At 45.8% G+C, this 16,593-nt stretch overlaps 1 protein-coding gene across 2 annotated transcripts in view; it reads right to left on the reverse strand.

The window, feature by feature from the left end:
* The window catches only part of arid2 (AT-rich interactive domain 2), a 205,205-nt gene that overhangs the window by 92,693 nt on the left and 95,919 nt on the right, over nucleotides 1–16,593 (reverse strand). For both annotated transcript variants that reach the window (XM_072485064.1, XM_072485063.1), the window contains exon 5: nucleotides 5,418–5,636. In XM_072485064.1, the coding sequence (XP_072341165.1) occupies nucleotides 5,418–5,636 (219 nt within the window). The remainder of the gene's footprint in view (nucleotides 1–5,417; nucleotides 5,637–16,593) is intronic.

Consider the following 16,593-nt stretch of genomic DNA (forward strand, 5'->3'; position numbering starts at 1 on the left):
GCCATATTGCGTTTGAGGACTGGATTAGAAATAGAGTGAATGTTTGAACCATCAGCAAATACTGCCACTAATCCAGAAGTACTAAAATAAACCAGGTGGGTCTGCTACATTTTTCGAAGTCAGTTGCACTTCCATTTGTAAATAAATATACTAATTTTCAAAATGGACAGAGGGGAAAGAAAGAAAGCCTCTTCAAGACTGTTCTATGCGAAAAGGTAAAACAGTTGAATTTTGACAAGAACTCCACGTGAAAAATTTCCAGTTAACTTATGGGTAGAATTTTTCCAATGGCAGAGAAGTCAGTGGGGAACGCATGCCACTGATCAGGGATGCCCCGTAGACATTTAATGCTCCAAACAGCAATTGGTCGGCAGCTCTACAGTTTCAGCAGCACCACTGGGTGCAGACATCACTGCTAGGACTACAAGCTGTTCCACCAACTAAAGTGCCTGAGCTCCAGAATAAATGCAAGTGTGTGGGTTTCATGGCAAGGAGAAGGGAGGTTCACGGTTGTGGGGGAGAGGGGTTAGGGGATTGCGCTTTCAAAACCAGCTGGAGAGGGAGCACCCGAGGGGTCAAGAGTTTGCAGGGAGTGCCCGATTGCAAAAGGGAGCCAATAAGGGAGGCGCCCCAAACCAAGGCTTCAGCAGGATAGCCTGCTTGTCCCTGATCCTCTCCCACTGGCTTTGGAGTATAACCAGGTTGGGAAGTTGCCCTTATGTGCCGTTAACTGGAGGGAGGATTGGTATACCACCCACCCCCATAACAGTTCGGGGCATGTGAGAGGGCAGTGGAAAGGTCACATTTTTACAGGACTGCAAACCCTCCCAACAGGGTCTATAAAATTCTGTCCAAAGAATTCAGGGCAAAACAATGTTTGGATGTGGCGATTTGAAAAATCAAAGCTCAAATTACATCATACATATAACATAATGTTTGAGAAGGCAGATTGGTGGGTTCCATAACAAGTCAGTATTTGGCCTCTTATTTCTAACCTACAAAAATTATGTGGATACTGAACGTGACTTAAGCTCAAGTGAATGTAGAGATTAGAGAAGGTTCACTTGACTCATTCCTGAAACGAAGGGCACATCTTATGAAGAAACATTGAAACTATACCCATTGGAGTTTAGAAGAATGAGAGGTGATCTTATTGAAACATACAAGATCCGGAGAGGAAGTGTTACAGTGGATACCGGGAGAATGTTTCAGTTTAAGAATAAGAGATCTCCCTTTGAGATGGAAATGATGAGACATTTTGTCTCTCAAGAGGGTCGTTAGCATGTGGATTTCTTTACCCCTGAAAGCAGTAGTGTTGAGTTTACTGAATGTATTCAAGATGGAGTTTGATCTATTTTGATAGACAACGGAGGGTTAAGATGAGCAGGCAGGAAAGTGGAGTTGACATCACAATCAGGTCAGCCATGATCTTATTGAATGGTGGAGAAGGCCATCAGCAAACAGAGGTAGGTTTAAGTGATTTACACTTGTATTGTTAAATATTAGAAATAAGGTACAGAGTTAAGTGGGTTTAGTTTAGTGTTTTGTATAGGAAAAGATGCAACATTAGTTAGATTCATGTTCAACAAAAGGTGTTTGCCTGTATGGAGACTTTTACTTACAGTTCAAACTGGTTTCTATTGGGCTGAGAGAGGGTTTACAACATGTAAAATACATAAGAGATTGGAGAAAATAATTAGCCATTATAAGCAACCAGGGGCCATGTTTTTGGAAAAGACTTGCTTGAGTTTAGTTTTTAACTGAAAGCCAGAGTAGAAAGTGCTTAGCAGCGATAAAGAGAACATCTCTCACAGCTTTTCTAAAAGAAAAGCCATACAATGGAGTAACAGACAAGGAAGCAAATAAAGAACAGCTAGTTAATGAAATTAAAGAAATTTTAAAAAGTTTTCAGGAAGCATGAAGTTAAATGAATAGAGGGAACTAGAACAGGGTACTGTTCATTGAAGCCACTGACAGAGCATCACAGAATCACAGTAAAGTACAGCGCAGAAGAGGCCCTTTGGCATGAAAAATACCTGACCTGTTTACCTAATTTCATTTGCCAGCACTTGGACCATAGCCCCTAATGTTATGACGTGCCACGTTCTCATCCAGGTTCTTTTTAAAGGAAGTGAGGCAACCCGCCTCTACTCTCCCAGGCAGTGCATTCCAGCATGGCACCACCCGCTGGGTATTGCACAGTACTCCTGCCGTGGCCTCACCAAAGTTCTATACAGTTCCCATATGGCCTCCCTGCTTTTGTAATCTATGCCTCGACTCAAAGGAAAATGTCCCATAAGCCTTTTTCACCACCCTAACCAGCCTTTGCCTTCAGAGATCTATGGACAAACACTCCAAGGTGCCTTTGTTTCTCAGAACATCCCAGTGTCAGGCCATTCATTGAATACTTCCTTGTCATATTACTCCTTCCAAAGTGCATTACCACACACTTTTCAGGGTTAAATTCCATCTGCCACTTTTCTGCCCATTTGACCATCCCGTCTATAGCTTCCTGTAACCCAAGACACTCAACCTCACCAGCCAATCTTTGTGTCATCCGCAAACTTACTGATACTATCCCCCACATAGTCATCTATGTCATTGACAACAATCAGGGACCCAGCACAGATCCCAGTGGTATGCCACTGGACACCGTCTTCCAGTCACTAAAGCAGCAGTCTGTCATCGCCCTCTGTCTCCAACAGCTACGTCGATTTTGAATCCACCTCATCAAGTTGCCTTATATCTCATGTCTCCTCATGTCATCTCATGCCTTCAGTCTCCCATGTGGAACCTTGTCAAAAACTTTGCTGAAATCCAGGTAAATTACATCAACTTCACTACCCTCATCTACACACCTGGTCACAGGCTGCAATCAAGTTGTTAAGTATGACCTCCCTCTGACAAAGCCATGCTGACTCTTCCTGATCAAACCTGGCCTCTCCAAGTGGAGATAGATTCTCTCCTTCAAAGTTTTCTCCAATAGTTTCCCTACCACTGACGTGAGACTCACTGGTCTGTAGTTCCCTTGCTTATCTCTCCAACCTTTCTTAAATAGTGGGACCACATTAGCTGTTCTCCAGTCCTCTGGCATTGCTCCTGTGACCAGATGGAAGGCATTGGTTGAAAGAAGATTTTAACACATGTCTTTTTGAAAGTGGAATTTGGAAACACTTGCGTCACCATCATCTGGGAGGAATTTGAGGATAAATCCACAGAAGATGGATTGAGTGGCATCTGCCACCTGGTTCCAGAGTGGGATGTTGTCTGATCAGTCAGCCTGTTTATTACAGGGACTGTTTATTAGAACATTATAGCATAAGATATATTGTGTAAGTGGTGTTATCCTTAAAATCCATGCACATTTGTGAAGATAAGGGAGAGTGAAGAACTATTGTATGATAGTCAATCTTTAATAATATAAGAAATAGGGTTTGGTTATTTTATAAACAATCCTAAACTTTTAAACTTCAACCCTTAGAATAACAGATTACATGTATTTAACCTTAGCACGCTTGTTCTCATTAAACAGCACTTTAAATAAACATGCAGCTCTCATGCCACTTACACAGGCAGACAAAGGCAATACTTGCATCTACGAAGCCATTTTTCTTTCTGTTAGGGACATTCGTTCAGAACCCTTTTCCAAAGCATGCCTCAGTGACAACTTTCATGACCTTTCTCGGTCGATTTCCAAAGCCTTCATATGTACCTGTTCAAAACAGGATTCTTTTTCTCTCTCTCTCTCTCGGAGCTCTGCTCAGTCCCTCAAAGAAAGGTTCTCTGGGGCTTCCAGACTTGAACCTATCATCGTTATCTTGGCTGTTTGATGGCCCACTCCCATTTATACAAAAGAACAGAGCATTGCTAATGATATGCAACTAACCTCACATTGGCAGACAAAGAGGCCATCAGACTCTGTAATGGGCTAATGGCTGGTCAGACAGGTGTATCCTGAAGGACAATGGATCTGGGGCACCTTGTGTATTTCCACTAACGAATTTAATTCTGACTGGGACAATGTAACTCAGTCAAGGTGTGGGCGTACCCCTCTTACTCCGTGCTAGCAGATTTTTTTCCCCTCCTCAGTCTGTTTCAACCCCTAAATTGCCTGCTACATCTTGGATTTCATTTCTGGACCCAAGATTCTAATATCTCCTTCAAGTAAAAGTTATATTTGATCGACCTATTTACATAGTCTATAAATTGGGTCTTTACAACTCACTAAACCAAATTTGTTAATGACACCAAAACAAAGAGAGAAGCAGAAATAAAGGATGCAGCTAAAAAAGATGCAGATATGTTTTTGGTTAGTTCTGCAACTAGACAGACCTTTTATCAATCAAATTTTATACTGATAAGTGCAGAAGTATTACACGATGGTTGAAAAATAAATAATGTCATGCGTTTGTTTCAGCATGTTTTTTTAGTATGACTCAGCTAACTTACTGCCGTAGCCAGAGGAGCCAATGGGTGATAAATGCATGAGCATAAAGTTCCTCCTGTTTGGAAAGGAAACATGTGTGCCCTAAACTATGGGCCAGGCTGTGTAGGTTGCCTTTGATCCCATGCCAACAAATGCTATCAAACGTTGGCAGCATTTCATGGAATTTTCATTGGCGTGGTCTTCGCTTAAGAGAATTACCAATCATTTGACTCGAATAATTTCAACCCGGCATGTCTGCAAACTAGGATTTCTTAAATGGTTTATACTCAAGTCACTGCGGTATGGATTACTGCTTGTTGTAGTAAATTACTGTTTGAATTTGGCAGCAATGATTCCAAGTGCTGGTGTTACCAATTTGAGCCATTTATTAGTGATTGAATTTGGTAGAACAGACCAGTGGAAGCTCAAGAATGTCCTTGAAATATAGATTCTTCTCTCAGTTACCACAGTTCATTGAAAGTTTCAGTACTCTGACCTATACAGTGATGTGTTGCACTTGTGCAGTATGTTGAATGCCACTGAAAAATCCACAGCAGATGTGGTGAATGCTTATTCACTGCCAGCATTCATTATCTATTTCTATCTGCTCCAAATTGTCACAAAAGTTTGTGAAAGACATGATCCTAAAAATACAAATCAATATTAAAATACAGCCAAAATATAATGGTTATGAACGCAAATCATGATTTCCTAACAAAAGATGTTGCCAATAACATGAGCAAAAAAATGATAAACTATTCCAGTACAAGACCTATAAATATTTGGCAGAAGTTTTGAACTTTAACAGATGGAGTATTCCAGTAGATTTGACTATGGATGCAATCTTATTCAGCTGAGGTGACCAAATTATGAAAATTTTGAGCACATCTTGATAGTCAACATAAACATAACAATTCTATATTTGAAAGTGAAAACGTTAACACAACAAATATTGTTAACACACATTAGCATTTTGTGATATAAAACTTACCGTCATCAAAAATTCCAGCATGCGCAAGTAAAATGGTGGTGATTCTGGGATCTTTTTCAAGTTGCATGATGTGCTTATTCCCATTTGAGAGAAGAGTGCAAACGTTAATTGCAAAATCCACTTCATTAGGCAGTCCAGACAGAAGGGAAAGCACCAGTTTATTGTAGTCACTAAGTGTTACAAACTCTGTATTAAGTCCATAGCATTGTCGAATATAATCTAAAAGAAAAAGGTTGAGCACAAATAAAAATTATGTTGATATCTATCAGCGCAATATTTGTTATCAGTGCCCTTAATGAAAAGTACTCTACACTTTGAGGTGAAGGTGCATTACTTCTATAATTTCTTAAATCAATTAATTATTTTTGTCAGTTTTTAAATACCAAGATCTGTCACAGATGTTATGGTTAATAAAAATGCACTTCCACATTGTGTCTCAAATGTAGAGCATGGAGCATCACATGGGGTGAGAGTATGGGTTATTGTAAATTCAAACAAAAAAAGAACGCAACCATCCACTAAATAAACTAGAAAACTGGTTCTGTAATTTGACCAGTCACACATCTGTCCATTGGAAATAAAAGGTTGCAATTTAATCAAGCACACAGCATTTCACAAGGTATGAACTTAATCAACAACTTAAATTGCATCAGGTTTCATTGTTGCCTGTACTATCCATATCCTGTTCCATATGGCAGATAACAGAAAACCCATATATGGACTGAAATGACCAGCTCCATGTCAGAGCCCATCCACTGTAGAATGATGAGGTCAGACCGGCAAATTTGTGAGACAACACTATGGCCCAGAGATCATGTACTCAAATCCTAGGGCTTCATGTGACACAGTGGTTAGCACTGGGACTGCGGCGCTGAGGACCCGGGTTCGAATCCCGGCCCTGGGTCACTGTCCGTGTGGAATTTGCCCAGTCTCCCCGTGTCTATGTGGGTTTCACTCCCACAACCCAAGGATGTGCAGGTTAAGTGGATTGCCCCTTAATTGAAAAAATAAATAAAGAATTGGGTATTCTAAATTTTTTTTTAAAAATGTGCTCAAATCCTAATATGACAATTTGGGAACAGAAGTCAGTAAATCTGGTTATTTGCGACCAGCACTAGGGGGACAAAAACAAATCCTTGGCACAGAGGTTAGCACTGCTGCCTCACAGCTGCAGGGACCGGATTAGATTCCAGCTTTTGGTCCACACCGTCTGGTCCACACTGTCTGCGTGGAGCTTGCACTTTCTCCCCATGTCTGCGTAGGTTTCCTTTTTATACAAAATATGCAATAAAGAAACAGGCTAATTGCCCCACCAAGTTCATGCTGGTCTTTATGCTCCACTCGAACCTCATCTAATTCTTTCCAACTTTATCACCATAAATCTCTATTCCCTTCTCCTCCATATGCTTATCTAGTTTACCCTTAAATGCATCTATAAATACTAGCCACTTCAATTACTCCCTGTGGTAGACTTCCAAATGCTCACCACTTTCTCGGTAACAAGGTTTTTTCAGAATTGCCCATTTGATTTCCTGGTGGCAATCTTATATCAGCCTTTGTTTTTGCTCTTCATCACTAGTAGATACATTCTTGTGTCTAAACCAGGCTTGTCCAACCTTTCATTGAGGAGGGGCCATATTTCAAACTTTTTCTCACAAGGAGTTATGAGCAGATTTCAGAAAGATGTTTGGCACAACATTAAACATAAATTTCAAAAATCTTTTATATTTTTATTCAGAATAGTCCAAAAAATATAAGACCATAAGACATAGAAGCAGAATTGGGCCACTTGGCCCATCGAGTCTGCTCCGCCATTCAATCATGGCTGATATTTTTCTCATCCCCACTCTCCTGCCTTCTCCCCATAACCCCTGATCCCTGAGTAATCAAGAAAATATATAATTTTTATAAAAATATCCCCCCCCCCACCCACCACAACCCCACCCCCCAGCTGACAACAACCAGTTCTTTAAACAAGGCCTTGAACAGCAGCCATCTAGAGTAAAACCCCTCCTCTGACCACCTTATGGCGTTCTTAATTTTTTCCAGATGCAGGAATTCCGACAAATGCCCCAACCATGCCAAAGCCTTAGGCAGCACAGATGCCCTCCATCTGAGCAAGACCCGCCTCCAAACTATTAGAGAGGTGAAGGCCAAGACATCGGTCTTCTTCATCTCCTGCAGCCCCGGCAAGTCCAGCACTCCAAAGTTCGCCACCAATGGCCACGGCTCCACACCAATTCCCCAAATCTCCGACATTGTTCCGAAGAAGGAAACCCAGAATGTAACCAGCTTAGGGCAAGACCAAAACATATGCGAGTGGTTCGCCGGCCCTCTCATCTATCTTCTACAGCTAGGAAGAACCTGCACATACGTGCTCTGGTCAAGTGTGCCCTATCCATCACTGTAAACGGCATCAAACTCAACCTTGCACACGAGGAGGTGAAATTGACCCCATGCAGAACCTCGCTCCACTCCGCCTCCTCCAAAACTAAACCCAACTCTTCCTCCCATTTTCCCTTTACTGCCTCCAGCGAAGCCTTCTCCATCACCTTTGTCTGCCCATAGATGTCTGCTATCCTCCCTTCTCCTATCTCGTCAAGAGATAGCAACTTATTCGGAAGTGATGCCGGCAACGGAGGGAACAAAGAGAGTTACTTATGCACAAAGTTTTGCACCTGCAAATAGCTAAAACCATTCCCTTCCGGGAGTTGGTACTTCTCCACCAACTCTTCCAGCTCAGCAGACGTACCCTCCATGAACAAATCCGGAAACCTCTTAACTCCTCCCCCTCCCAGATCTTGTATGTCGATCCATCCCAGCTGGTACAAAGCGATGGTTCCCACAGACCAGCGCCAGTAACAACACAGACCCTAAATTAAAGTGCTGTCGGAACTGATTCGATTTTCTTAGAAAGGCTATTACCACGGAGTTCAAAGGGAGCCGAGCTGAAGGGAACGGAAGAGTAGCAGTAACAAGTGCCCTCAAGTTTGAACCTATACAAGAAGCCTCCTCCATCTGCTCCCATACTGACCCCGGATCCTTAAACCACCCCCGCACTTTCTCAGTGTTTGCTGCCCAGTAATAATACGTCAAATTAGGTCATGCCAACCTCCTCCTTCCCCCCCCCCCCCCCCCCCCCGCCCATCCCCCCCAGACTTTCTACCCTCTGCTAGAAAGCCCTTCGAACCCAGGGGATCTTACCCACCCAAACCAAAGTCAAAATTAATTTGTTGACCCTACAAAGGAAATATTTAGGAAGACTTGGAGACATTGAAACACAAAACAAGAACCTCAGAAGAATATTCATCTTGAACATCTGAACATTTCCCGTCAAAGACAACAAGTGGACACGTCCCACCCCTTCAAGTTCGCCCTCACTCCCTCTACCAGACTGACAATGTTCAACTTACGTAACGAAGCCCAGTCATGAGCCACACATATGTACCTAAAACAAGTCCTGGCAAGCTAAAACGGTAGCTTTCCAGACCAGCTCCCTTCCCAGGACGGTTCACCGAAAATGCTTCATTCTTCCCATGTTCAGTCTTTATCCTGAGAAGGGTCTAACTAACAAAGTGTCCCCCTCCCTCCTCCCCCAGAATTAACTGATGCGAATCAAGGTTCTTAGTGTCCAAAAGGTTAGGTGGGCTTACTGGGTTGAATGGCTTCCTTCTGCACTGTAAGGATTCTATATGAATGTTCTATGAGTGGATATTCCTATCTGTGTACCAAGTTCTGTTGAAATCCATCCATTAGCTTTTTATATATTTTGTTTACAAACAGACAGACTAAGAAACAGGGTGAAAACAAGACCTCTGCCCACCTTCAGTGGCAGAGGTAAAAATCTAACTACAATACTGATCAAAATCTTGCACAAGATGGATACTGATCATGGGATACTGATCAGGGTGGAAGTGAGGGCTTAAGTGAGTCGGTGCAGATTCGATTGGCCGAATGGCCTCCTTCTGCACTGTATGTTCTATGTGTTCTAAGGCCACAATTCAGTTGCAAACTGGTTTTACAAGAAAAAATAAATTCAGATTACCAAGATCTGAGCTGGTCGGATTAATAATAATCCGCTCTGTCACGTAGGAAAGACTGTGGCCGGAATTTTCTGGCCGTTGGGATTCTCTGTTCCCACCGGCAGTGCAGGCCAGTGGCAGGGGTGGCTTTAATGGGAAATCCCATTGGCAAGCTGTGGGAGGAGAGAATCCTGCCGCCAGCGAATGGCCCGCCACTGAGAAACAGGTGGCTGGGGGGGGGGGGTGTCGGAGAATCCAGCCCTTGTAATTGCAGGATATGAAAATAAGGATGAGAATTTTAAAATGAAGACGTTGCTCAACTTGAGTCAATGTAGGTCAGCAAGCATGGGGGAGTGCGTGGGGGGGGGAAACAGGTGAACAGCAATTGGTGCAAGTTACTATGGAGGTAGAGCTTTAGATTACCGCAGTTTACGAAGTGTAGCATGTGGGAACACGACCAGAACAGTCGAGTCCAGAAGTAACAAAAGCATAGATGAGAGTCTTAGCAGCAGATAGAGCTGATGTTGTATTTTAGGGTAAAGGTGAAGGTAGACCGTGTTAGAGGTGGAAGTAATGATGCAGAAAAACAATCTAATACTGATAGCAGGGTCAAACATAACACCAAGGTTCTGAACAGTCTGGTTCAGATCTCGACAGCTGCCAAAGAGAGCGACAGAGGTGCTAGCTATTATGGCTTCAGTCTTACAAATATTTAATTAGAGAAAATGTGTGCCTATCCATACTGGAGGCCGCACAAACAGTCTGACAATTCACCAATAGTAGGGAACCTTAGGAAATGTTAGTAGAACTGGGTGTCATCAGAATGCGTGAAAAACCAATGCTGTTTTTTAGGATGATGTCACCTAGGGACATCAAGCAGATGAGAAATAGGAGGGCCAAGAGAAAAGTAAAAAATCAGAGTCTTAAGCAACAACCTTCACTGTAACTAGCATTGCAACAATTTCAGTCCTGGTGGAATTCACTTCTTTCCACCTCGGCATGCTCCAAATTGTATTATGGCCAAATAAATAGAATTAGTTTGGAAAATCCCAAATGAAATGATCCCGACATATTCAGCTACATTTCTTTTTTTAAAAAAATATTTTATTAAAGTTTTTCGATCAAACAAAAATTTCCCCATTTTACAACTTTGTAATAATATACACATTGATCATTTTTTAAATAAATAATATGCTAACTAACGACAACTGCCAACAACAAAATAAGAAACAACAGAAATAGTAACTAAAATAGTAACTTCGTAACATCTAATATAAATAACTAATATATAAACACACACATAAAACCCGAGGACCCAAATGAGCCCCCCCCCCCCCCCCCCCGGGTTGCTGCTGCTAACTTTCCTATTTTCCCTCATCGCTCTGCGAGATAGTCGAGGAACGGTTGCCACCGCCTGGTGAACCCTTGAGCCGAACCGCTTAGTGCGTACTTTATCCGCTCCAATTTTATGAACCCTGCCATGTCGTTTATCCAGGCCTCCACGCCCGGGGGTTTAGCTTCTTTCCGCATAAGTAGAATCCTTCGCCGGGCTACTAGGGACGCAAAGGCCAAAACATCGGCCTCTCTCACCTCCTGCACTCCCGGCTCATCTGCAACTCCAAATATAGCCAACCCCCAGCCTGGTTCGACCCGGACCCCCACCACCTTTGAAATCACTTTTGCCACACCCACCCAGAACCCATGCAATACCGGACATGACCTGAACATGTGGGTGTGGTTCGCTGGGCTTCCCGCGCATCTCCCACACCTATCCTCCACTCCAAAAAATCTACTCAGCCTTGCTCCAGTCATATGCGCCCTGTGTAGAACCTTGAATTGTATCAGGCTGAGCCTGGCACGAGGACGAAGAGTTTACCCTACTTAGGGCATCTGCCCACAGCCCCTCCTCAATCCCTTCCCCCAGCTCCTCCTCCCATTTTCCCTTCAGCTCCTCTACCATCATCTCCCCCTCGTCTCTCATTTCCCTATATATATCTGACACCCTACCATCACCCACCCATGCCCCCGAAATCACTCTGTCCTGGATCTCTTGCGCCGGGAGCTGCGGAAATTCCCTCACCTGTTGCCTCACAAATGCCCTCACTTGTATATAGCGAAATGCATTCCCAGGTGGCAACCCATATTTTTCTGCCAGTGCTCCCAGACTCGCGAACATCCCGTCTAAGAACAAGTCCTTCAATTTCGCAATTCCTGCTCGCTGCCAAGATTTAAATCCCCCATCTATCCTTCCCGGGACGAACCTATGGCTGTTCCTTATCGGGGACCACACTGAGGCACCCGTCACTCCCTTATGTCGTCTCCACTGCCCCCAAATTTTCAGAGTTGCCACCACCACTGGGTTTGTGGTGTATTTTTTCGGGGAGAACGGTAACGGCGCCTTCGTCAGTGCATTTAGGCTAGTTCCCCTACAGGACGCCATCTCCAGTCTTTTCCACGCCGCTCCTTCCCCTTCCCTCATCCACTTACATATCATTAACACGTTGGCGGCCCAATAATAATCACTTGGACTCGGCAGTGCCAGTCCCCCTCTGTCCCTACTGCACTGCAGGAACCCCCTCTTTACTCTTGGGGTCTTTCCAGCCCACACAAAGCTCATAATACGCTTGTCCACCTTCTTAAAAAAGGCCTTTGTAATCAGTACAGGGAGGCACTGGAACACAAAAAGAAACCTCGGAAGGACCACCATTTTAACCGCCTTCACCCTGCCCGCCAATGACAGGGGCGCCATGTCCCACCTCCTAAAGTCCTCTTCCATCTGCTCTACCAGTCGTGCTAAGTTAAGCTTATGCAAGGTTCCCCAGTTCCTGGCCACCTGGATCCCTAAATACCGGAAATCCCCTGCCCTGTTTCCCGGGGTGCATCACAAACAATTCACTCTTCCCCATATTCAATTTATATCCTGAAAATACTCCAAACTCCCTGAGTATCTGCATTATCTCGGGCATCCCCTCCACTGGGTCCGCGACATACAACAACAAATCATCTGCGTATAATGACACCCGATGCTCTTCTCCTCCTCTAAGTACCCCCCTCCACTTCCTAGAGCCCCTCAGCGCTATGGCCAGTGGCTCAATTGCCAACGCAAACAGTAACGGGGACAGGGGACATCCGTGTCTTGTACCCCTATATAGTCGGAAGTGGTCAGATCGTTGCCTATTTGTAATCACACTTGCCACCGGGGCCCTGTACAGGAGCTGAACCCATCTAATGAACCCCTCTCCAAATCCAAATCTCCTCAGCACCTCCCACAGGTAGTCCCACTCCACTCTATCAAATGCTTTCTCTGCATCCATCGCCACCACTATCTCCACCTCCCCCTCCAGTGGGGGCATCATCATCACCCCCAGCAGCCTCCGTATATTAGCATTCAATTGCCTCCCTTTAACAAACCCCGTTTGATCATCATGCACCACCCCAGGGACATAGTCCTCTATCCTCGTCGCCATCACCTTGGCCAAAAGCTTGGCATCTACGTTTAAGAGGGAAATAGGCCTGTATGACCCGCACTGCAGCAGGTCTTTGTCTCTTTTCAGGATCAGCGATATCGTCACCTCCGACATCGTCGGGGATAGTGTCCCCCTTTCCCTAGCCTCATTAAAGGTTCTCGTCAGAAGTGGGGCCAGCAGGTCCACGTATTTACTATAGAACTCCACTGGGAACCCATCCGGTCCCGGGGCCTTCCCTGCCTGTATGTTCCCAATTCCTTTTACCACCTCCTCCACCTCAATCTGCGCTCCCAGTCCTGTCATCTCCTGTTCCTCAACCTTTGGGAACTCCAGCTGGTCTAGGAAACGCATCATTCCCTCTTTCCCTTCCGGGGGTTGAGCCTTATATAGCCTCTCGTAAAATACCTTAAACACCCCGTTCACCCTCTCCGCTCCCCGTTCCATCTTTCCCTCCTCGTCTCTAACCCCTCCGATCTCTCTCGCCGGCCCCCTCTTCCTAAGTTGTTGGGCCAGCATCCGGCTCGCCTTCTCTCCATATTCATACTGCACTCCCTGTGCCTTCCTCCATTGTGCCTCCGCCTTACCCGTGGTCAACAAGTCAAAGTCGGTGTGCAATCTCCGTCTTTCCCTGTATAACCCTTAATCTGGAGCCTCCGCATATTGCCTATCCACCCTCAAAATCTCCCTCAACAATCTCTCCCTTTCTTTACCCTCTTGTTTCCCCTTATGGGCCCTTATGGAGATCAGCTCCCCTCTAACCACCGCCTTCAGCGCCTCCCAGACCACTCCCACCTGAACCTCTCCGTCATCATTAATCTCTAGGTACCTTTCAATACATCCCCTCGCCCTTACACATACCCCCTCGTCCGCCAACAGTCCCATATCTAATCTCCAGAGTGGGCACTGTTCCTTTTCCTCTCCTACTTCCAGATCTACCCAATGTGGGGAATAATCTGAAATGGCTATAGCCGAATACTCCGTTCCTGCCACCTTCGGGATCAGCGCCCTTCCCAGGACAAAGAAATCTATCCGGGAGTACACTTTGTGGACATGGAAGAAGGAAAACTCTTTACTCCTTGGCCTAGTAAATCTCCAGGGATCCACTCCTCCCATCTGCTCCATAAAGCCCTTAAGCACCGTGGCCGCTGCCGGCCTCCTCCCGGTCCTAGATCTGGACCGGTCCAGCCCTGGGTCCAGCACTGTGTTGAAGTCCCCCCCCATTACCAACTTTCCCATCTCCAGGTCCGGGATGCGCCCCAACATATGCTTCATAAAGTTCGTGTCATCCCAGTTCGGGGCATATACATTCACCAGCACCACCGCCTCGCCTTGTAATCTGCCACTCACCATCACGTATCTACACCCACTATCCGCCACTATGGTCTTCGCCTCAAACAATACCCGTTTCCCCACCAGTATTGCCACCCCTCTATTTATCGCATCCAAGCCCGAGTGGAATACCTGTCCCACCCATCCTTTTCTTAATCTGACCCGATCCGCCAGTTTCAGGTGCGTCTCCTGAAGCATGACCACGTCTGCCTTTAGCTTCTTTAGGTGCGCAAGTACCCTTGCCCTCTTAATCGACCCATTCAACTCTCTCACGTTCCACGTGATCAACTGGGTTGGGGGGCTCTTTACCCCCCCCCCCCCCTTGTCGACTAGCCATCCCCTTTTCTAGACCAGCTCCTCACCCGGTTCCCACGCACCCGCTTATCCCCCCGATGGCACCCTCCCGTCCCGACCATCGCATCCCGTATCAGCTCCCCCTTCCCCTTAGCAGCAGCAACCCAGTTAAACCCCCCCCCCCCCCCCCAGATCCCTCTCTAGCTTAGTTGCTCCCCCATATTGCTTCCGGAAGTCAGCAAACACTGGCTGACCTCGGCTTCCCCCGTTTATCCTTAGCCTTCCATTATGTGAGGCGCCCTCCTTCCTGCGCCCCCTTTTCCCGCCACAATTTCCATAGCACGGGAACAAAGCCCGCGCTTCCCTCTCGGCCCCACCCCTGATGGCGCAGCTCCCTCTCTCCTTTCCCCTCCCCTTCCCCACCGGCGCCCACATTTCTTCGTGTGTCCCCCCTTCGAGGAGAAAGAACATTTTCCCCCATCTGATTCACAGTCCCTTGCCACCACCTCACTACTTCATTTCAAACACTCTTTCTCCAATCTAGTCCAACTTCTCCTCTTCAATAAATGTCCACACCTCTTCTGCCGTCTCGAAGTAGTGGTGTTTACCCTGGTGTGTAACCCACAGTCTTGCCGGCTGCAACATTCCGAACTTCACTTTCCTCTTGTGGAGCACCGCCTTGGCCCGATTGAAACTCGCCCTCCTTCTCGCCACCTCCGCACTCCAATCCTGATACACGCGGATCACCGCGTTCTCCCACCTGCTGCTCCGTGTCTTTTTCGCCCATCTCAGGACCATCTCCCTGTCCTTATAGCGGTGGAACCTCACCACTATTACTCGAGGTATTTCTCCTGCCTTTGGTCTTCTCACGAGGACTCGATACGCTCCCTCCACTTCCAGGGGGCCCGTCGGGGCCTCAGCTCCCATTAAGGTATGGAACATCGTGCTCACATACACCGCACGTCCGCTCCCTCTGCCCCTTCGGGAAGACCCAAGATTCTTAAGTTCGTCCTCCTCGAGCTATTTTCCAGGGCTTCCAGTCTCTCCATACACCTCTTATGCAGTGCCTCATGTGTCTCCGTCTTCACCACCAAGCCCTGTATCTCGACCTCATTTTCGGCAGCTTTTGCCTTCACTCCACGGAGCTCCATCTCTTGGGTCTTCTGCGCCTCCTTTAACCCCTCAATCGCCTGCAGCATCGGCGCCAGCACCTCCTTGAACTCCTCCACACATCGCCGGAGGAACTCCTGCTGTTCCAGGCCCCATACCAACTGGCCTCCCTCCGCCGCCATCTTGCTTCTCACTTCCCTTCTTTGCCACTGCTCCAGAGGATCCTCCGCAATCTGGCCACTATTATCTCTTCTGTCCATTCACATCCAGGGGGACTCCCTTCTATGTCGCCTCACAGTGGGTTTAGCCTTCGAAAATTGCCGTTGGGGCTCCCGATAAGAGCCCAAAAGTCCATTAAAACGGGAGGTGCTGAAACGTGCGACTTAGCTGGTCATCGCCGCACCCGGAAGTCTTCATTCAGCTACAATTCTAATGGAGAATGAACCACTGTCATTGAGATATGGTGTGGGCGTTGCTTAAAGTTCTGCTTTATATTTATACAGTAGCATGGCTTTTCATCCCAGTTCAGAAGCATGCCCATTTATTCCATCCCAGCACCAAAATTAATTTTTAGGATATGCCAGACGTACATCTCTGGTCAAATAATCTCATTTTAATTTCTTGATTGGGCTGAAAACAGTGTGGGGTTCAGGTAGAGCAGGCAAGTTGGGAGAGAAATTACTGTTACAAGGGCAGTGATATTTATGTATCTAATCTCAAAGTGTATTTGTATATACTTTAAAACATGCATCAATCTTACACCTTCAGCAAATACATCATGTTCATAAGTTTCCAAATCCACCAATGAGTAGGGCAGACGAAAAAATTGAGAGCTATTTTTTAATGGCAAAGAGTCTTTGACAACGATTCATCCAGACTTAAAACATTAGCTCCTTCTCTCTCCACAGATCCTGTCAGACCTGCTGAGATATCCAGTATTTTCTGCTTTTGTTT

The sequence above is a fragment of the Scyliorhinus torazame genome, chromosome 19 (genome assembly GCF_047496885.1).
Source record: "Scyliorhinus torazame isolate Kashiwa2021f chromosome 19, sScyTor2.1, whole genome shotgun sequence".
NCBI lineage: Eukaryota > Metazoa > Chordata > Chondrichthyes > Carcharhiniformes > Scyliorhinidae > Scyliorhinus > Scyliorhinus torazame.